The 23,227-nt window shown below is 41.7% G+C and overlaps 1 protein-coding gene across 1 annotated transcript in view; it reads right to left on the reverse strand.

Moving 5' to 3' along the window:
- The window catches only part of col15a1a (collagen, type XV, alpha 1a), a 72,040-nt gene that overhangs the window by 11,997 nt on the left and 36,816 nt on the right, over nucleotides 1–23,227 (reverse strand). Inside the window, exons 5-26 of the mRNA XM_010885705.3 lie at nucleotides 23,006–23,095; nucleotides 17,664–17,781; nucleotides 17,165–17,205; nucleotides 16,845–17,012; nucleotides 16,291–16,317; nucleotides 15,297–15,359; nucleotides 13,791–13,868; nucleotides 13,606–13,662; nucleotides 12,390–12,527; nucleotides 9,157–9,210; nucleotides 8,994–9,029; nucleotides 8,509–8,643; nucleotides 7,067–7,123; nucleotides 6,909–6,944; nucleotides 4,576–4,617; nucleotides 3,450–3,512; nucleotides 3,221–3,256; nucleotides 3,028–3,111; nucleotides 2,832–2,897; nucleotides 1,031–1,093; nucleotides 157–237; nucleotides 32–67 (exon numbers count right to left, since the gene is read on the reverse strand). Of these exons, the coding sequence (XP_010884007.2) occupies nucleotides 32–67; nucleotides 157–237; nucleotides 1,031–1,093; nucleotides 2,832–2,897; nucleotides 3,028–3,111; nucleotides 3,221–3,256; nucleotides 3,450–3,512; nucleotides 4,576–4,617; nucleotides 6,909–6,944; nucleotides 7,067–7,123; nucleotides 8,509–8,643; nucleotides 8,994–9,029; nucleotides 9,157–9,210; nucleotides 12,390–12,527; nucleotides 13,606–13,662; nucleotides 13,791–13,868; nucleotides 15,297–15,359; nucleotides 16,291–16,317; nucleotides 16,845–17,012; nucleotides 17,165–17,205; nucleotides 17,664–17,781; nucleotides 23,006–23,095 (1,569 nt within the window). The remainder of the gene's footprint in view (nucleotides 1–31; nucleotides 68–156; nucleotides 238–1,030; nucleotides 1,094–2,831; nucleotides 2,898–3,027; nucleotides 3,112–3,220; nucleotides 3,257–3,449; nucleotides 3,513–4,575; nucleotides 4,618–6,908; nucleotides 6,945–7,066; nucleotides 7,124–8,508; nucleotides 8,644–8,993; nucleotides 9,030–9,156; nucleotides 9,211–12,389; nucleotides 12,528–13,605; nucleotides 13,663–13,790; nucleotides 13,869–15,296; nucleotides 15,360–16,290; nucleotides 16,318–16,844; nucleotides 17,013–17,164; nucleotides 17,206–17,663; nucleotides 17,782–23,005; nucleotides 23,096–23,227) is intronic.

Raw genomic sequence — 23,227 nt, forward strand, 5'->3', positions numbered from 1 at the left:
GGCTGTTTATTTTCCCTAAGTAAAGCCTTACCATAATTCCAGCAGGTCCAGGTAAACCACAGTCACCCTGAGAAAGAGAAAAGATGCAACTGACACATCAGAGGCTAGCCAATGTGAACTTTGACCCAGGAAGTGGTGTGTGTGCAAATCACTGACCTTGATCCCTTTTGGTCCCTGTGGCCCTGTCAGTCTAGACAAGTTGGCAGCAAGCATGAGCCCTGGCTCACCCTTCTCGCCCTGCAAACAACACACATACATAGACAGGCACAAACACACAACCAAGGGGTTAACGCACAGCACATGCATGTTGAAGCACATTCCGCCCCTCGCAGAGAAATAATAACATTCGATAATAATCTCTGTATGTCTGTGGCTATGGGATGTCTACTGCTGTCCAGTCTGGAATATTCTACAGCGGAAATAGCCTGGCTTTTATCTTGAGCAGTGGTATTTGGTTTCACGCACTTTTAATTGACTGAAATCCCCAAATTCAGGGACTTATTTAGACCTGGGACACCAGTTGGGTGCAATTCAAGATGAGGTAGAACAGAAAACCATCAGGCTCCGGACCTCGTAGTGCAGTCAGTCACATGGCTTTGGATTAATACATTAAGCAGGCAGACAGGTGTCGAAGCATTGTTGTCGGATTCAATGTTAGGATGGGAAGATGTTGCGGCCGAAAAGATGTTTGAAGGAGAATGGCAGGAATCTGGCAAGCCAACAGGTGAATAGCTCAGTACAACAGGGGTGTGCGGAAACAGAATCTGGCAACACACAACTTGTATGTCCTTGTCATAGATGGGCTAGGGGCAGCAGACGAACACACCGGGTTCTCTCCTAATTAACGAGGAGAAAACACTGCCTGGTCCGACGAATCCAGGTTCCTGTTGTGTCATACTGATGGCAGTCATGATGTGGTGTAAGAGTGAGTCCATCCTGGCTGATGTCAACGGTATAGAATTCAAAAGGTAGGTGGACATGCGTGCACAGGCACGCACACGCACACACACACACACACACACGCACCTACCTTTAGGCCTGGAGTCCCCATAATCCCTGGAATCCCCAAGTCCCCCTTTGGCCCCTGTGGCCCCTAGGAATGAACATAGTCATAGTTCAATGACTAAACCATTGACTGAACAAAAACAACAATGAATCAATCATTCAACAAATTTACGAATTACAAGTCATTAATAACTAGTGCATATATCATGTTTTAGGACTGTACGATTGTACTATCAAGTCCATGCCAAACGTGTCGGGCACATCTCGTATAACATACATTAGAGACAACAAATCAAAATGCCATGGCAACCTACACACAGGTCCTCTAAGCAGCCTGAGAGGAAAACATACTAGCTTTTCATGTATTAGCTTGTAACAAGACAGTATTAAAAAAAAAGTATCTGACAACCTTGTGTGGTATAAGAAAACACACTTCAGAATGCTTTACTTCAGTAGAGGGCACTCATTCTTCCTGTCTAGCAGGTCCCAAATCCCAAAAGATTACATTTTTAAATTGGTGCCCTGACTCTCTGTGGTCATTTAACTTTCCAAGGCACTTATAGTAAGAGTTCATGTGTTAAACATGGTGTCCCGAATACATTTCCAACCTGGCCCTCATATCACCCAATCATTCCCCCCTGTAACTTCTATTTAGGTACTCATTAATGTAAAGGACCAAAGGTTCTGAAATACATGCCCTCTGGATAAAAGCGTCTGCTGAATTATTAAAAGGTGAACTGGAATGTAAAAAATAAATGATAAAGCTTGTCAGTCATTATGTTACCTCAATTGATGCTATAGGGATTAATAGAATAATACGTTTAGATCATTGATACATATTAGTGACACATTTTAAATTAAATGTTCTTAAAAACGACTTCTACTTCGCTGGTTTAAGCCATCAGTTCTCCCACCTTGGTTAGCAAGGACATTTCATTTCAAATGTCATACGTCTCTAGTATAGGCTTTCATAATTCTTAATTTACAATTTTAGCAAAATGCCTGCATGAACTAGTCAGCATGGTTGATGACTATTGTTTTTAGTTTATCATCCCAGTGTCAACATTTATCTGTCAAAGTCTGCAAGTAATTGTCCATGGGAAACCACAATTTTTATGACCATGCATGACAGATATCATTACAGTAACTTGAGGAAAATATTTGACATGATTCCAACCATTGCTCACCATAATTGCTTATGACGAGTGAGTCTGCCAAAGCCAAAACAATATAGGAGCTCTGTCATGTAATCTTGTGAGGGTAAATAAGCTTTTCAGCTCCGGCTGTACGTTTTTGTCATAAATTAAAAAACAAGTCAGGGATAATCCCATGTCTCAGATGAAGGGATATTACTGTGACCATCTACACATGCACTCATTCCCTGATACACACGTGTACATGTAAGCACGGAAGGACCTCCAGGACATTAATCCGAAACGATCCCTGATGAAAGGCCACGGCGTAACCAAAAACCATTCAAACCGCAGAATTTCACACCACATAGTTTATTTACGTACTGTCAGTCAGCCAGGAACTGGACTGCAGCATAGGGTCTCACAATAAAAGGCTCGGAGGCAGTTTCTGCAAACCGTCAGACTACTGACCTTGTCTGACTACCTATGCTGACTCTAGTCAAATGGACACACAAACCAACCCACTATGATTTAGTTTTTTCTGTGTGTGGGAGATTGTCCAAGCATTACTGAGCAGGAACCTGCTAGCAATAATTTTATTGTGTGGTTTCCCTAGTTTGTCCTGTGAGTGCGACTAAAAAACATTTACATTTGAAACACACACACACACACCTCAAGCATACATCTACTCACCCTCGGAACCTGAGATTCCAGCAGCCCTGAGAAGTTAAACAACCCCTCTGTGATGTTGATTAAAACCTGAGGAGAACATAGAGAGACTGGAGGAGGTGACATGAACGTCCTCATGAACGGATTATCTGACCACATCGGCAGTGGTGATGAATTTAACCATTAGTGATGTCACTACATTATGACATCAGTCACTTACATCCTGGAGGTTGAACACTGGTCCTGGAAGCCCAGGGGGCCCTGGAAGGCCACGTATGCTGCTGCCATCCTGACCTTTCTCTCCCTAACACAAAAGACGTAGACAGGGTTAGTACCTCAACAGAGTCTTTCTGGTTGGCCCCAGGAGGCCAGAAGAAATCTCATTGATCGACAAGATTCAGGGTGAATAATACCTTAGGTCCCATATCCCCCTTTTCTCCCTTCGGGCCCTGCGTGGAAGCAAGAGCAACCATTACATTGACAAAATACCTCAGACCATTTCGTAACGAACACACGACAACACAGACGCTAGTTATTAGAAGACATTCTTGGTAAGGCAAATGTGGAGACTGAATTGGGTAGTAAAAAGTAGGTCAAAATATAAAAATCTATGAACAAATTGATAAGACTGAGGATGCGGACCGTTTGACCAGGCAGACCGTTTGGCCCAGGTGCCCCGGGCGCTCCAGGAGAACCAGGCTCCCCCTAGAGGAACAGAAAGGACAGGGGGAAGGTTTTTAAAACAGGGCTGTATTTATCACCCAATACATTTTTGGTTGACATTTCTATGTTGCTTGTCTGTGCATGTATTCAATTATTATTCTTTTTTTTTAAGTTATGTATTCATGAGTCGGGTTGATGGGCTCAACCGCAAACGTTGGCAAAGCTTTAAGTCAGGGAAATCTTTTAGTAATGACAACTAGAATTCCTGTTTTGTATCTGTGTGCTTTAGATTGGTTCTTGGTTCTGCTTAGTTGCTAGTGACTAATGCCCATTTATACCGACATGTCATATCCCAAAACTCCTGTGTAGCTATAACAAATAGTATTCCTCATCGATGTGTGAGATTTCTTTTTTTTGCCTAGAATTTGTCTAATGCTGGAAATTCTTCAATAGCCTAGATAGATGTTTAGTGCTTTCAGAATAGCTGGACTGGGGAAATGATAGTTCTGGTCAATTTCCTAAATGGAATACCACATGTAATAACTCTATTTCTCAATGCCCAGCGACTTGCTCCCCCCATTCAACTACAGCTTGAATTGGCTCAACTCTCCTACTTCAGTACTCATCCACTGAAGCATCCAGTCATTATCTTAACAATAACTTTTTTAGAACCAGGTACGCTTTCCTCCTGCATAAATATAGATTCTCCACACATATAGTTCTAGTTCATCTGAATCAGATCACAACAATGCTGTTCTGAACATGTGTGGTAGGACCCCAGTGGAACATCTAGCCTCTATTACAAACGACTCTGAAAAATTTATAGTTTTACATTGACCTTTTTTTTTTTTTAGGGTTTTTGATATTTGCCCCTTAATTCTAGATGACAACTCTAACAGGGTGCTGATGAAGGCAAAGAACAGTGCCTCAGATGATTAAAAACCAAGATGCCCAAATCAGACCTGTGCGACTGGCCCTGCCTGTGCACAGATGTGTTAGAGAGGAATTCATTGGAAATTAGCAGAATAATAGGAAACATATGGTGGGGGAGGCAGAACTTCCTTTCAATGGATGAATGGGAACCAGTTGTGTAAGGGAGACCCACCTTTACTGCCACACCAGGAAGCCCGTCCTGCCCGTCTTTACCCTGTGAACGAGACAGAACGGCCATCAGTATGGAAAACTATGACAAATTGGTGTAACCACATATTCTAAAATGTTTAATGTAGGAACTAGTAAGTTCCTTCTTCTAGCGTCTGAACGGAGAACAGCAGAAACAACATATAAAAATGTCAGATAGCCATAGCAGCTAACCATATAATAACTATCTAGCTACATCGTCTGGTTTGGAGTCACTTTTTTCATAGACTCTCCTAGCTTATATAGGAGTTGACTAGACAGTTAACTTTTTTGGCATTATAACTAACCTTATACAGTGTGGCTCGAAAGTTTGGGCACCCCAGGTAAATATTTGTATTAATGTGCATAAAGAAGCCAAGAAAAGATGGAAAAATATCCAAAAGGCATCAAATGACAGATTAGACATTCTTATAATATGTTAGATTTTATTTCCATCATTTACACTTTCAAAATAACAGAAAACAAAGAAATGGCGTCTGCAAAAGTTTGGGCACCCTGCAGAGTTTATAGCATGCACCGCCCCTTTTGGAAAGCTGAGACCTGACAGTGTCATGGATTGTTCTCAATCATCGTCTGGAAAGACCAGGTGATGTCAATCTCAAAGGTTTTAAATGCCCAGACTCATCTGACCTTGCCCCAGCAATCAGCACCATGGGTTCTTCTAAGCAATTGTCTAGAAAACTGAAACTGAAAATAGTTGACGCACACAAAGCAGGAGAAGGCTATAAGAAGATAGCAAAGTGTTTTCAGATGCCAATATCCTCTGTTCAGAATGTAATTAAGAAATGGCAGTCATCAGGAACAGTGGAAGTTAAAGCAAGATCTGGAAGACCAAGAAAAATATCAGACAGAACAGCTCGCAGGATAGTGAGAAAAGCAAGTCAAAACCCATGTTTGACTGCACGATCCATCCAGAAAGACCTGGCAGACACTGGAGTTGTGGTACACCATTCCACTATAAAGAGATACTTGTACAAATATGGTCTTCATAGAAGAGTCATCAGAAGAAAACCTCTTCTACGTCCTCACCACATAAATCAGTGTTTGAAGTTTTCAAATGAACATATAGACAAGCCTGATGCATTGTGAAACAAGTTCTGTGGACCGATGAGGTTAAAATACAACTTTTTGGCCGGAATGAGCAAAGGTACGTTTGGAGAAGAAAGGGAACAGAATTTAATGAAAAGAACCTCTGTCCAACTGTTAAGCATGGTGGTGGATCAATCATGCTTTGGGGTTGTATTGCAGCCAGTGGCACAGGTAGAAGGAAATTTCAAGAGTAGAAGGAAATTGATTCAATAAAATTTCAGCAAATTTTGGACGCTAACTTGATGCCATCTGTGAAAAAGCTGAAGTTAAAGAGAGGATGGCTTCTACAAATGAATAATGATCCTAAACACACCTCAAAATCCACGGTGGATTACATCAAGAGGCGTAAACTGAAGGTTTTGCCATGGCCTTCACAATCTCCTGACCTCAACATTATTGAAAATCTATGGATAGACCTTAAAAGAGCAGTGCATGACAGACAGTCCAGAAATCTCAAAGAACTGGAAGACTTTTGTAAGGAAGAATGGGCGAAGATACCTCAAACAAGAATTGAAAGACTCTTGGCTGGCTATAAAAAGCGTTTACAAGCTGTGATACTTGCCTAAAGGGGGCAGTACACGGTATTAACTCTGCAGGGTGCCCAAACTTTTGCAGACGCCATTTTTTTGTTTTCTGTTATTTTGAAAGTGTAAATGATGGAAATAAAATCTAACTTTTTTTGACATATTATAAGAATGTCTAATCTGTCATTTGATGCTTTTTGAAGATTTTTCCATCTTTTCTTGGCTTCTTTATGCACATTAATTAAAACAATTACCTGGGGTGGCCAAACTTTCGAGCCCCACTGTATCGTGTTGTTCTGAATTCACATTTTTATAACCTAGATTCTATGATTGGGACTAGAATGTGAGCATGAGGCCTTCTAGACATGGAAATGTTTGTCTTCCACCAGTCATGAAACAAGTGAGTCACGCCACACCAAGGATTTAGACCACTTAGACATTTTAGCACACAGATGGCTGTGAGTGTGGCCTATGTGCCAACATCCAAGGGTCACGAAAAGATAGAAGACTGGTCCGAAATGTTGACTTTGATGTAAGGTTAATGTTTCCCTAAGAACATCTGCCAGTCATTGCAATTCTTTAACATAGTAAATTACTGTCAATGATGGGACTGCATTGCATTTAAACATGCCTATTAAGAACAGAGATACAGACATACAGCAATATGACCTAACATAGGACTTACGCTAGGACCCGGTGGTCCTGGAGTCCCACTAGGTCCCTGTGGAAAACACCAGGTCAAAATCAGTGGTAGTGTAAATCATACTCACTGTCAAAATCAGTCTTTCGAACAGAAGTGGATGTTTTAGCAGCTCCAAAAGGAACCCCTTAATGTGTTCTCACCTGGGTTCTTGGTCTCTGTATCCCTCCGTCACCCAGTGTCCCTGACCCCTCCATGTCCTGCACATAGAATAGTCAGTGACAACTGATGCAAGTGTTGCACCCCCCCAACATACATTTTGAAATGAACCCAACAGAATTAGTCGTCCTTCATTTCTTTTTTTTGTCTTCCCCATTTTCGTCATATCAAATTGTGTCTACGGCTCTTTCTCATTGGAATATTTGCCAATGCAGCAAGCTTCTCCTATGCTAAGTTGCTTCTTCCCAATTTGACACTTTCAAGTAGCTTGAAGGAGTTGTTAAAACATGGAAAACCCTACTGTCGATGCGTCTCCCTCTCCAGAGAATGCTGGCCAATAAGCATCACTCACCACATTCCCAGCTACTCATCAGCTAGTGCTACCATTAATCCTCAAACCTAGACCATGGTGGCCAGCTTGGTGCAACTATTAAGTTCAAAATAAATCTGCAGTATGTTGCTCACCCTCTGATACTGTATAAACGAGAGCTGAGAGACTGACCTCCATAGATATAAAGCATAGATGGGAATTATAGCTTTATTTGACATCCAAATAGGGCCGCCATCTTACCTGGGACCAGCTCAGACAAATCAAGACACTTAACATTAGACTTGGTGTATTTTGTGCAGCAGCAGAGGAAAAACGATACGATGGATGTTGGAATCACTTTTCATGTGTCAGTATTAGTGTAGAAAAGTAATTTGACAACATACCTTATTTTATGCAATGTTTTTTATCAATGAACAAAAGCGCTAACAGTTAGCTGGGTTAGCGAACCGCTATTTTATTTTTCTTCAGAATTCTAGATTTTTTTTAATGAATGGTCTCAGCTAGCGTGCTACAGTAAATTATGTATACATTTTGCTTTTAGTCATATAACGTTTTTACTGTATATAATCAGCAGATAATAATGTTTTGTGGGCAAATGCCTAGCAAAAGGTAACCTAGCGAAACCTGAAAACCTACCGTATGAGTATCTTAACTAACTTGAGTATACCCTCCACTCCCACCCCCTGAGAAAAAAAGAATGCACTTAACTGATTTCTCTTGCACTGACTTTGCCAACTAATGGCTTTGATGAAGGTAAGTGTACTTATTATGATTGTCAGATGTTGGTTTTCCAAGACACCTTAAGAGGAATGCACTTATTGTAAGTCGCACTGGGTAAGCTCGTCTGCTAAATAACTAAAATGTATCTAAATGTAAACCTCTTTGCCCCACATTTACTACACTGCAGTTAGCGTACAAAATTTTGTTAACTAGCTTTGTTGAGCATACTGTAACTAAAATAGTTATTTTAACAATTAAATGAAATTATAAATTTTTTTAATAAAGTATGTATATACAATATTTCATAATACGTAAAATCTGTTTTATAATGACATCAGCATATTTAACGTTCAATAAACTGCCGTGACGTCATACCTCCATGTCAAAGTCATAGGCCCGCCCTGGTGGTCCTGGGGGTCCTGGTAATCCTGGTGGGCCCCTCATCCCTGGCTGCCCCTCCTGTCCCTCTGAGCCGGGCAGACCCGGGAACCCAGCTGTGCCTGGCTCCCCCTGGGGGAGAAACACAATGGTTTAGTCCAAAAAACGAATGCATTATACGGTAGTAATGTCTCTGTTTAATGACGTGAAGAAACTGTATGGGTGTAAGTATTATGGAGGAGCCTCCCTCCCAGCAGATTTAACCCATCGTGTTCCTTCAGATCTGAAAACACTATTGGACTGTTAGGGGCTAGGTGTTTTTGGAGCAAACCGTTTTTATGGATGTGGTTCTGGTTATTAGCACACTGGCCCCACATGTAGAGAACAACAACATTTAGTCTGATTAGTGGATATTAGCCTGGGAGTTTTTCAGGGTCACATCTCGGTTGAGGATTGATGGAGTAGCGTGACTCAGACTCTACCTTTGATCCAGGAGATCCGCTCAGACCTGGCTCACCCTGGTGATTAAGAAAATAAATTGTTCAAATTCAATCAATCAGATTGTATGAATCTCATCTTACATCAAAGTAAAATGTTCTTGGGTTTATAGATTCTACACTATCACTAGATAGGATATAGTTGTACCTTCTGTCCTCTCTGGCCTGATGGACCGGGGTCACCATCATGACCATCAGCACCCTGGGAAACAGAAAATGCACTTGTGTTAGATTTCTTTCCCCAAAATACATTTCTGTCTGAAATGGAACATTCCCATTGTCATGTTCTATTTTGCTGTGAAATTACTCATCCGACAGCACAGGAATGCAATATACTGTGGCTTTAGTCAACCTGATAATGTAGAAAGTATTAATCTGTTCAGAACCGCCACCATCAAACTCATTTTAATTAGTTAAAGCCTGCATTACCAGAACAAAAGGCAGATTTTCCACAATGTTGTAGCTATGGATGAGACCACGTTTCAATAGAACAGTCCTGCTGCAGTCAAAAGCCATTAAGTGACTGAGCAAAGATCTCATTGTTGCTTCATTGCTCCTTAACCTCTGACCATTACAGAAGATACTGTTCACATCCTTGTCGTCACCTGTGCATGAGTTGACCCTCTTACAATACTTTGTGAATCGTATTGTGACACAAACTTTTAATAAGGTTTCACAGCACATTTAACAAGAGATTATTGGCTTGGCCAATAACATTTCATGATCTGTCATTCATAAGAGATTAAAACGTCATGAGGTTGGATTAGGCTGTTGAGCAATAACTCACCACTGGGAACGTAGGCATAAACACTTTCACAAAAAGTGATAGTGATGTGTTGTTGAGCGATGACTGGGAAATCTCTATATATAACCAAAGAAGAAGCTTATTGGAGTATATGTAGTGGTGGATTTGCCACCTATGAGCCACATAGTTTGATGAAACAGTCAAACAGTGTGACTTGCTACATTATGACATGCTGTCCGGAGCCTAGCCAAGTAATCAGTACCGTCGTGAGCCAGTTACCAGATCCCTCTGTGGGAAACTATGTGTGCATAATCACACGGTTAACTGTCAAATCTGTTGAGGTACAAGTGGCCTTTAACCACAGATCTAGGATCAGATTACTGAACCATGGGCAAAATAGAGTTAACCCATTTAATGTGGCCCCCTGGAGATTTACGATTACTTTTGGGTTGAAACACTCCAGGCTCTTCTTAAAAGAGTATGTAGGGATTATTATGGATGAATAATTTGTATGTAACCACATATTATCTGGCACACAACTTGCTCTTGATTACGAAATCGCTCAGAAGGAAATCTCGGGGTGAATTTTGAAACCCAGATGTGGCCGTCAAGCCAAATATATTGCCCAACCAGCTACTGCTATTCTATTCGTAACCAATGGGGGGGGGGGGGGGGGGGGGGGGGGTTGGGAATATTTATGGTCTCGTGAGTGGAAAGTTGTGAGAATTCTTTGCTACTTCTGGTGGATGTTTACAGTGAACACAAAGGCTGTACCCAGTTTTATACAGTAGCAAATAGCATATTGTATCGGGCTGCCCTATCATAACATTTCAACAAAATAATGCTTACATTAGCTTGTTTGTGGTGGTGCAGGTCTATATTCCATAACAATTCACAAAATCAGGGCTTAGTTTATTCTAAATACAGTACATAACTGTATGACACAACAAAGCAATTTTCTAAATTTGTTTAATTTAATTAATAATTGGATATTAAATAATTGGATATTAAATCCTAATAATTTACTCAATAATTTAATTAAATAATTATTTTGAGAATTACACAAAGGCTTAAAAGTTTTTGTTCTTGTGGGAAGTTATCCCCGTAACTGGGCTTATAGGTGGCGATGTGCCACCAGGCACTGATGTGGATGCGAAACCACAAGGGAGTTCTAGCCGTCAACACACTTACATGAGTAGAGGATGCGTATTGGAGCTGAATTGTTTGGGAAATTTGGGTAGTTTTGGGTTTGGTTGATGGTCTCAGAGCCACCTAGCGATTACACAATCAGACATTGGGCTAGCACGTTTCTGGAGTATGATTTGGAAAACATCAAACATCATTCCTAATCCAAACTGTTAGGGCCTAAAAAAGGAGATTACATTTTATCAGTGGTTCGTGCAAACTTGGACCAGGGATTTCCTATAGTGCTTTGTGATAACAGTCCCTGGCTTTGAACAGGCAAGATGTCAGAGCTAAGTACATTTTCTGAGGTGAGCAGGCCAGGCATGGAGGAGAAAAGCCAGACCACCCAACGAGCAATACACCCTGGCTGGTGTTGTGTTTATTATAGCAAAGGAGAAGATTTGCTCACAAAACATACAGGCAAGCCCCCAACCCCCAGCAAGCATCATCTACTCTACAAATCGTCAACACAGCCAGATTAGTGTCCAGCTCTGAGGTCACCTTAACTCAGCAACAACGATTTTCTGGGTTCCTCGATCATCTGTTCAATCATTCACATGAAGTACGGGCCTCGAGGACATTCTTGGCTTTAGTGAAGAGAACAAATTGCTGGGTTTCAGGGGTAAACATAGGTTATACAAATGGTTTCCAGGAATCTCATGTCATCTATCTGTCAGCAATGTGTTAAAGCTGAGTTGGGCAGCTCAAGAGACTGCTGTAAGGTTGCCTGAAGGTTACCACTGGGTTTGACAAATCTTTGGCACGCCCCTGTGGTTCCATGCTGTTCATTTTCTGGTGGTGCTTTGTTCTTCAAAATTGATTTGTAACTTTCACACACACTCACACACTAGTTGGTTATGGTTCTGCAGCATATGGATCATTCATTTGTGAATAATAACCGTAACCCTAACCCTAAATGGATTTGTAACCCTTCACACACATACACACACTAATTGGTTATGGTTCTGCAGCATATGGATCATTCATTTGCAGACATGGCTGGGGCTGAGAAACATGGAGCTTAGAATAAAAGTTTGGGGGAAATGCTGCCTTTCTGGCCCAATGTCTCAATGACCCAAATGGACCAGACTATGGCACCTCTCCAGAAAGAAAGCTGTATCGAAACCCAAAACCAGACCTGAACCAAACCCAGAACCAGACCCCCTAAACCACTCCATATTCACCTGAAACAGCGGCCAGGAGAAGAATGTAAACTGACTGATTTAAAGTGTAGATGTGTCCACAATACAGTTTTAAATGTGGGCAGTCATGACTCATGTGGGTTGGAATGTAAGAGAACTGGCCTCTCCACAGGATGCAAATTATGCTATAACAGCTGCCTGATTGACCCTTAAAACTACAAGGATAGATGGATGGCACCATTTTACAACTCACTGGCATTAACAGTATAAGTGAGAGCAATAGTTTCAGTAAAGTGTTTGATGACTCACCGGCGGTCCAGGTTTACCAATCTCTCCATCCTTCCCATCTTTTCCAGGCGTCCCAGGAACCCCGGCTAAGGCCAAAAGGCTCTCAGAGGGACCCGGGGGCCCAGGCAGCCCTGGGGGACCAGGGGGACCAGGACGGCCCTAGATAAAGAGAGAACAATAACATTACCATTAATGCTAACAAATAGCACGAATGTAAAGCATCTTTATCTCCTTTTCCTTTATTTAATACTTTTTCATGACTGTCCACTTCTATTTTATGTTGAATCGTCCAGGATAGGACAGCAAAGCTATTAGACATGTACCTCTTAATTAGACAATATGGTTTAAGAAAAATTTGCCTAAAAAAGTATCCAAATCAACACCAGAATTATTTGTTAGCTCTTCAATTATTTAACAACTGCCAACAGTTCGACGACAAAACATTAACAACTGAAATGTACTGGCAAATAAAATAAAACATACTCTTTGCTGAAATACCCATATTAAACACCAAAGGCATTCCCTAACTTGAGGGTTTATATTTACAATACTTTCTACAACTGCACAGAGGGTTTGAGATAGTTGGAGATATCTGTGAACATCAGAAGCCCTGCAGGACCAGCAGATGTAGATGGGCAGTAGATGTCTGTAGCTTAGTTTACAAAGATGACATACAATCTTTAAAGGGTTGTTGATATTAGTTAACCTTTGGTAACCGTAGCCCAGCATCAACCCTTAGACAACTGCCTTGTTTGTTCAATTCTGGATCTCGCCATGTTACATGCTCGTGCAAAACACTGGGACCTGGAATAATGCAGAAGTGATAACTAATTGTGTGTAACCGAAGGGTGTTTGTGACTATAGGTCAGATTTTAGGGCTTCATAAGGCCTCTTCCTACGCTACACTGCATTTCATTGTACTGTACTTGTACTGTTCAATGACAATAAAGTTGAATCTAATCTAATGTAATCTACTGTACACTGGCTTCCAGTTGGAGCTCAAAGTCGCTTTATGGACATGGTTCCTGCCTCTGGAGAAACCAGAGGAGCTTCTCCTCCCTTCCTTCAGGCAATGCTCAAACCTTAAATCCCTACCCAGGCTCTTCGTTCAGACGCCTCTGGGCTCTTGGCTGCCCCATAAAATGTATGAACTTACTGTAAGTCACTCTGGATAAGAGCATCTGCCAAGTGACTGAAGTATCAAATGTAAAAATGTAAATAAGGGATGACAACTCACTGCTATAATCTCTGTGTCGCTGTCAAAGTCCTCGAATCCTGAACCATCCACACCGTTCTGCAAACCACATCAACTGTTACTAACACCATTAAATGACCTGTTGAATCAATCAACCAACCAATTATCAAATCCGTCCATCCATCCATCGAATCACACATCAAAGTTAGGTTTCTCCCACTACGTACCAGGTATCTGGAGGAGCTGGGTCGACCCGGTGGTCCAGGAGGTCCGGGGGGGCCAGGTTTTCCCGTTCCAGGATCACCCTACAGTTTGAACCAGGTGAATGTGATTTATTTATAACTGTATGTATTTCAGTTAAACTTATTTATTAGCCATTTTGTACAGAAAATATCCCATCCTCTGCTCACTCCACAAGAGCAGCTAAAGTGAAACAGATCTTCACTGGTATCAATAAGATAACTAATGCAATGCACTATGTCAGTTATTTAAATAACTATCAATGATTTATTAAGTCTTCTGGGGCAACAAATTATGACAGACAAAGGGCCAATGGGTCAGTGACGGCTGCTGGTCTTTCAAAGAGGGGAAGCTCATTTTTGGCCAACATTATAACCCTCTGATGGTCTTCATTTGTAGTGACACTCTGGGTCTTTGGGGTCTAACATTTATATAACATTTAATTTTGTAACAGAACAATATATATATATATATATATATATATATATATATATATATATATATTATATCTTTTTTTTACAAATATAATTTTACTGTTTATTAATGTTTTTACTCAACATTTGTGCAGTTTTGGAGGATTTATGATATATTTAAAATTGGAAGGAAGACTTCAAAATGTCTTTGCTAAAATCAGGTTGACAATATTAGCACTGTCTGCCATCGTGCGCAGTTTCACCCGCGTACGATGCTAGCCTAGCCTACAACTGTATATGAATGAATGAATGAACTAAAAAATATATATTAAACTTTGTAAAACTGAAACAAGTATTGTGGTGTAGCCTATAATTGTGTGAAATGTATGATGCAAATCAGCTAGCTATTTCGCCAAACAAATATGAAGAAATATTGCAGCAGTTTGTCTTTCGAATACACTTGAGAAATCAGTCAAAAGGAGATACAGTTTGACAGATCGTCAGATCCTCCAATCATCACGCGGAAGCCCAGAGTCCGGGCCAGCCCACTCCTCATTCACCCCCAGAGATGCTGAGCGTCCGTGGGCGGGACATAATCGAAAGCATTTATCCAATCACCGTCTACTTTCGGAGCACTGAAAAAAACTGTTCTAAGCAGCCCCATTGAAGTCAATGGACACTCGGCTTCAACAGGGAAATGCACTGTGACGCTGCGGGATTGTTTGAGAAGAAAATCGAGTCAGATGACCTGTAGCTGATTCTGAACTAACTTGTTTCAGAGATGAATGTGTTTTAAGCATTTTTTTTCAGTAAAATATTTACACAATAGTACATCTTTGACCATAATTTTTTTTGACATTATAGGGTAAGCCGAGCTTCCCTTGCAGTCTTCAAGAAATCCCCACTGACACAAATGTAGGAAATCATAAACCGAAACATTAAATTATGGGTGGAAGTACCCTAAGCTGATATGGCCTGATGCTGGCCCTGAGCAGAAGAGACGCAACAGCCAAATAACCCAAGGGTCCTGAGTTCGGACCACTTGAACGACATGTACAGTCTGTAACAGGTTCTTCTCACCTTGTCTCCTTTGGGACCAGGATCTCCTGGCAAGCCTGGGAATCCCTGAATTCCAGTTTCCCCCTGTGGTGAAAAACAGTCAGAGGAGATTTTCAACACATGAACCGGCTGCTTCAAGAAACATGAAAGAAAAACTTATTTAAAAAAACTGTAGGCTTTCTAACAATGATTGGTGGACTGGCAGCAGAGGGAGATTGGATTCATGTGTGGCCTTTCTATCTCAGTCTTATAAGCACACATGTTCAAAGAGAACATCTGCCTGATATTTACTACCACAGTTATCTCATTCCCTAAGAGGAACCTTCACAAATCACAACAGCGATTGTAACACATACACCCACAGACACACACACACGTACAGATGAACACTACACACAAGGAGCACCACGTCTCCCCCCACAGAGGTCACGACCCTAGGTGGCAGAGTCAATCAAACCCCCCAAGTGATCAGGTGTTCTTGTCCCCCAATTGATTTGCAGATAACAGATCAAACACTACCAGAGAGACCACCGTAGAAGATCAAGTCTCCTCCAGTCGTCTCCGATGTCAGGGCCCGTGAGTTCTAAATAAACAGTCACACGTTTTGGACTACAACTAACAAGGCTGGTTCACTCAACATTTTTTAAAAAACATTTCCAAATGAATAAATTCCTCCTTCTTCCACTGCTAGTTACAGGACTGGGTATGGTGCACACATGTGAGGTATTGGCAGGTTGTGTGGATGCTGGGCCTGTGTGTGTGTGTGTGTGTGCACAGTGGAAGGAGAAACATATTAATTGTATGAAACAGCATGAGGACAGGGTCAAGTCTTTGTTATGTCTTATGTTCTGTAAGGCATCTCGGGTGAGAACAAAAATAAATACAGAAACGGAGGACTGTCTGGCATGAAAAATATTGATCTCAGCTCAGAGAAATCGTGATTGTGTCCTAAAGATGTCCTAAGAAATGAATTCATCATTCGTGATAAGTACTGACATGCAGGAAGAAAACTTACACGTTTGCCATCTTTCCCTGGATTGCCCTGGAAAACACAAAAACACACAATAAAAGACCCCAAACTATTTTTGTCCCCAGAAGAGTGTGCAGCCACATCAAAAAACTGCTTTCATGGACAATGTCTGTCAGCTAGAAACCATCTAAATGGCAGCTTAAAAGGAGACAATAGCAGATGTTTATAGACAGAATTTCAGACAGAGAACACAAATTGAACTGAACAATATTGGTGAAAAATGCGAAAAGCAAGCCAAACCACATAAATAAAAATAATTTTCTGGATTCAGGACGAAGAGACAGACAATAGATCTCATTTCGTCTGCCAACTGTCAAGTTCTCTGTTTATTTTTGCGTTGCACAGCATGGCAAATCAGTCAGAGGGTTGTTCAGTGCTCCACCGACACTGTCTGGGAAACCAGAGAGACCAAATTAAACTACCATAACTAAACAGAACTGGCCACTAGAAGAGGGATTCATTTGGACAACAATACAATAATAAACATGACCTATAAGAGGTCAGGGCAGGGGTTGTTGTGGGAACAAACAGGCTCTTACAGGCTGGCCGTCTTTGCCGGGTGCTCCAGGTGTTCCTGCTTGTCCTGGAGGCCCCTGGGGGCCCCTGGGTCCTGGCTCTCCTTCACTGTATTGACCTGGGAGCCCGGGGATACCTGGGGGGCCAACAGGCCCTGGGTCTCCTTGTTCTCCTTTCTGACTGGGCTTTCCCTAGAGGGAGGGGGAATGGCACACCATGAGAACATCTAGTTTGGTGATATGGAATACTGACAAGCAGTGATTCGTTTTTGTTGGCGGGTCAGGTAATATAAGCCAGTGAGATTCCTTAGATCTGTCATTCAAACCAACAAAAGTTTACTTACAATTCTTGGTTTAAAGGCTGCCTCCGCTATGCCACTTTGTCCTGTTGCAAAAGATACAGAACATTTGAAATACGCCAAAAAGGCTCTGAGCCTCTACATATTCTATTGCCCCCTGGTGGTTCTCCATGTCAATGCCACATGAGGAAATTATGCATTCACGCAGTGGCTTATATTTATATCATCTGACCATCTTACATACCATCTATTGCGGACACATTTCATCCCTTTTGGTTCACTCTTGAATTTGCTCTATAAATTGAGCTACAGAGGATCTGTGAAAAACAGCCTCCTTCTGCTCCCATGACGATGTAGAACAGCCTTGTGCAGATGCCTGATACTTCAAGCTTGCGTTTAACGGAAGGTTTGGGGGATCAGGCAGCTGTGCGAGGCTCGATCCAGCGCTCCATCCTCTTCCACCTCAGCACCGCGCACTGATTTTTCGTTTCACACTTTGAGTCAGGAACTATCCGTACAGCCATCCCTACGCAACCCATCTCACCTCTCTCAGCGGTCAGCTCTACAGCCTGGCCCGGGGTCTCGTCCACATCCTCCTCTTCATCACCGGGCGATGCCTCGGTGGGAGGGGCGCGCACCGGGGTGCTCCCTGGCTCTTCTGGCTGAGGGGGTGTGGAGAGGTTGGGGAATGTAGGACAGAGAAGGGGGGAATTTTTGTTTATGATCCCCATTAGGTATTACACCTGCAGATGCTATTTGTCCTCGGGTCTACATCAAACATATAACAGAGTACAGTTACAGATGAAACCGCATACTACCAACTCTATATTTAATAAAAACACTTACAATTACAAAAGATCAATAATCTACTTAGAAAGGTACAGGGATGGGGGGGGGGGTTCAGATGTAAAAGGAGGTGTCACGTTCTCTCACGTTCTGTGTGCCAAGTTCTGTAAGATGTGTTTTGTCACCACCCAGTGGTTAGTTAGCATTAGTCAAGAAAGCTTTAACCAGGTCATTTATTTAAATGTAAGTATTTCCTTTTCAAAGTCTGTGGCATGTCGTGTCTGTCTTGTGCCATATTTTGTTTTATTGTATTTCCTATCCATTCGCTCACTTAAACAATGTTGGATCAGTAAGATTATCAGTGAGAGGCACCAGCATAGAAACGTCCAAATGTTTTTAGAAAACATGTCTTTTGGGGAAATGCTGTTTCATGCTTCAACCCTGAAAAATGTGTACTTAAAACGATGCAAAGTCTGTTGACACACAGTTCCCACCTCCTCACATTTCCCAAGGCTCATTCACTCCCTCCCTCCCGGCTGCGTTAATGTCAGCCACAAAACACTCCAGGCTGGCCATGGTTGAGTAGACAAACACATGGGGCCACAGACCTTGTAAACCCCATCCTCATCCTGTGAGCGTCTCTGATACGACGAGCCAGCTACTGGGATTAACCATCTTGCTCTCATCTAATGGGTGTGTTTGGAAATGTCCCCCACTGATGAATGAGGAGGACATGTTTTCTTACAGACTTGGTCCAGGAACATGAAGCCAGACCTGGCTGATCTAACACTACTTCTCAGACAGAAAACCTGGCAGAAGGAATGGTCTATCTCCATGTGTCTGTCCCAACTGGCCTTAGTAAGAGGACACGTTTCAGTTGGACGACTCCCCAGTCCTATAAGAGGAGTAGTTTGAGTTGGATGACAGCCCGGTCACATGATTCTGGATGTACAGTAAATGCATTGTGGGAGGATGGATGCAGAAAGTGTACATTTGGTTGACGTGTTATTGTACAACCCCATTTCCAAAATTTGGGGCGCAGTGTAAAATGTAAAGAAAAACCTAACACAATGATGTGCATATCATTTAAACCCTATATTCAACAGAGAATAGTACAATATCAAATGTTGAAACTGACAAAAGTAATTTCTTCATGAAAAATATATGTCCACTTTGAATTTGATGCCAGCAACACGTTCCCCATTTTGTGACAGGGTCAACAAAATACTGGAAAAAGTGAGTAATGGTTATAAAAAACCTGGTGGAAAATCTCCCAATTTAGTTAATTCTCAACAGGTCAGTAACATGATTGGGTATAAAAATAGCATCCCAACACATCTCAACACAAAATTGCTGAGAGATTGCGGATTTCCTCATCTGCAGTCAGAGGCGTTTTTATATGTAAAAAAGTAATAAATTGTGGGGCACAAACCATTTCAAAATATAGGATACACACCAGTAAAGCTACAAAACTCCCTCTTGCTACTGATGTGTTTATTTAACACATCAACAAACAGCGTGGCTCCACAAAACACTTAACGACAGAGTGGCTTGCTTCTACCAGGAGTTGAAGTACACATACTGAAGAGCGAGAGAGAGACCTTGTGTAATGGCTCTCCTTCTCTCTCACACACATGTCAAATTACCACTGTCACATTTACAAACCTAAATTAGCAATGCAACCAAGCTCAGAACCAATGTGCCTACAGGGCCGTACACAAACAGCAATGAGCTCAACACCACTGAAGGCCACAACAAAGCAGAAAGACAACTTTTTAGGGATACAGAACCATTCTATGACAACAACCTTAATAGATAAGCATGGACACACTGACACTCGTCACCATGTCAATCGATCCAGCACAAAAATATGACCAATGCACGGACCAGCACCACAAAGGCAGGATGATAAAATATGCTTTCACTCACCAAGGCTGAGGGGTCACTTGAAGAAAAAGGTGGCACGGCGGTTCTTCCTTTTGGGCAAACTTTTCGATGACTTTGGGAATTAAGTAATGTAACTAATGAATTAGCTGGCTTTCGATAGACAACATGACCAATGCGTTGAGTCCCATGGTATTGCGAGTGAAGGTTTTTACCCTCTTCAAGGTAGAAAAGTTCCTCTCTGACTCGGATGTCGTCATAGGTGTTATGATAATTTTCAGCAGAGTGATGGTCTCAGCAAAAGCCTCCTCTAGGTTGTTCTCATGGATGGATCTTAACAGAGACAGGGCCGTCTTACTAGTGTGAAGCTCAGTGTGGCGGTACAGAGTGGTCAGCTCAGACTTAAACTTTTCCTAGTTTCCTAGAGGCCATAGTTTCACCGCACAGTCAAGCTCAGATGTAGGGAATGACAGGACAAATTGTGGGAAGAGTGAGCTGTCAACCAGCTTGGCAGCGATCAGGTGGTCACTTTGTGAAAACCCCTGCTCCACCTGGGAGATGACTGTGTCGCATGCCTCCTTCATCACCGGTGCTGTGTTGATTACTCGTCGGCCTGGCTCGTCTGCTCCATCGTGAACGGTGGCAGCCCATTCATCAGTTTGCTTCCGCATATTCTGGACATTCTCCTTGAAACGGGTGAGCACACTGCTAATACCAGATGCACCGAGTGTTGTATAAAACATCAACTTCTGGCATAAGGAAGAAAGAAAATTCCAGCAGCTGCAGAAAGGCTCGGTCCCGGAGTTCTTTTGACAGGCCATATGCCTCACTTAGGGTGGGCTCCTCCCATCCTGGTTGTGTGCATATGTCCTCCATACACAGGAGCAGCGCAGCGCGGTTTTCCCAAACTGCATTGCACTTGGGCTGCGACATTTACCCTTCCAAGTAAGCCCAATGTCACAGCATTGTCCAGATGACTCCCGCTGCTCTCATGTTTTGCAATCCTCTCAGAAAGATGTTTGTAACCCGTCCTCGACCAAGTAGCATCTCCACCAAATAGCAGGCATGGAAAATAGAAAAAACCACTCCACGTTAAACCCACAGTTATTTTTACCAGCAGTTTGAGTGATGACAGTATCCTGTGGTTGATGGGCACCAAGTCGCTTTACTTCAAGTTTCTCCTCCAAATTAAGGAGGAGAATAATGCTGAATAATGTTGGCGCCAGACAGACAGACAGCCATTCAGGTCTGAAATACGAAATGACACTTTAGTGGGGCTACCAGCTGTCAGCCCCACTTGGCATCAAATTCGTGTGATCTACATTGATCACACTAACATTCTGAGAATGTGTATTAATATTTTCACACGTACAATGTACATTGCATTGTGTGAGAGGGGCAAGCCCCACATTCACGCTTAGCCTATGGCCTACTACTGCGAACTTGAATCGGTAGAACGCAGTCTGAAGTAGCCAGACAGGGACCAATGAACCTGAAATAAAATCCTAACACAAATGATATGCAATTTAGGAAGATGCTATATTCATAGATAATAAATTATAACATAATTTTGTTGCAGTTCTTTCTGTTGACAACAGGTGGGGCTGTGCTCCTGTCTACAGTACACAATATCATTAAAAGATTCAGAGCTTCCGGATAAATCTGTATGCAAAGGACAAGGTTGAAAACCAATGTTGGATGGCCATGATCTTCGGGCACTCAGGCTGCACTGAATTAAAAATAGACACGATTCTGTAGTGGACAGTATTGCTTAGGCTCAGGAACACTTCCAAAAACCAATGTGTGTGAATACAGTTTGTCACTGCATCCACAAATGTAAGTTAACACTCTACCATGTAAAGAAGAAACCAGATATAAACAAGATTCAGAAATGCCGCCACCTTCTCTGGGCCCAAGCTCATTAAAGATGGACTGAGATGAGATGGAAAATTGTCCTGTGGTCTGACACATAAAAATTATTTTTGGGAATCATGGACATCGTGTCCTCCGGGCTAAAGAGGAGAGGGACCATCCGGCTTGTTATCAGCGCACAGTTCAAAAGCCAGCATGCATGATGGTATGGGGGTGCATTAGTGCACATGACATTTTGGAGAAACATATGCTGCCATCCAGACAACTTTTTCAGGGAAAGCCTGCCAAACCACATTCCTCAACGTATTACAACTGCATGGCTCCGTAGTAATAGAGTCTGGGTGGTAAACTGGTTTGCCTGCAGCCCAGACCTGACACCCATTTAAAATATTTGGCACATTGTGTAACAAAAAATACAACAAAGGAGACCCTGAACTGTTGAAATCCTACATCAAGCAGAATGGGAACCACTTTTGGGACCACTTTTATAACTGCAGCAATTGGTCTACTCAGCTCCCAAACACTTACAAAGTGTTGTTAAAAGAAGAGGTGATGCAACACAGTGGTAAACATGCCCCTGTCTTAAAGTTTTTGAAACATGTTGCTGGCATCAAATTCAAAATGGGCATGTATTTTTCCAAAAACAATAACTCTTCTCAGTTTCAACATTAAATATAGGGATGAATGATTTGCAAATCATTGCATTCTGTTTTTATGTGCATTTTATGCAGCATCCCAACTTTTTTAGAAAATGGGTTGTAGGTATTTTGTTAGAGTTTTAGTCTAGGCCAGAGGTGTTACAGGTTTTTGAGGAATGGCCCCAAAAGACCAGTATTTTGTAAACTACTATATCCTTATGGCATATTGAAATGTCATCAAATATTACTTTTTTCAGTACATTTACATTTTAGTCTTTTAGTAGATACATATCCAGAGTGACTTACATTTTACCTTCATTTATACTCACAAGTTAACAGTATATTTGATTACATTTTGACAGATAATAAAATATACAAATATAACCACATTAAAATGTTTCACGAAAACAAACAAACACAACCACTACAGCAGATATTTTCTAGAAGCAAAATTTCCAGCAGTGCTTGAAATTAATTCAGTGGCACACAACATTCAAGCAGGAGCTGTTGAATGTGACTGTGATTTGATATTGTACAAAGGTGTGTTTCTTGTATATGTTTAAATACTATTGGTTGGATTTTAATGGGTGTGTACATGCGTGTATGTAAGCGTGTATGTTTAATATGTACAGTTTATCTGTGTGTATGTATGCGTTTATATGAATTTGTATGTATGTTTGTATGTGGATGTGTGTGTGTGACTCACCATGGAGTACTCCCTCTCCTCCACTATCTTCTTCACTTCATCCAGAGTTTCTGTGTCGTCTGAGACATCTCCACTCCCATAGCCAGATGCCTGAAGGAGCATCACAGCCCATTAAACAGGGAACTTAATGTAATAACAACCCTGAAGTCTCGAAATATAACACTTCAGTAATGACATATCACTTTGCAATTCCCTAAACTGTTCTATCAATTGTCCAGTGCT

Source organism: Esox lucius, chromosome 21, assembly GCF_011004845.1.
Source record: "Esox lucius isolate fEsoLuc1 chromosome 21, fEsoLuc1.pri, whole genome shotgun sequence".
Taxonomy (NCBI): domain Eukaryota; kingdom Metazoa; phylum Chordata; class Actinopteri; order Esociformes; family Esocidae; genus Esox; species Esox lucius.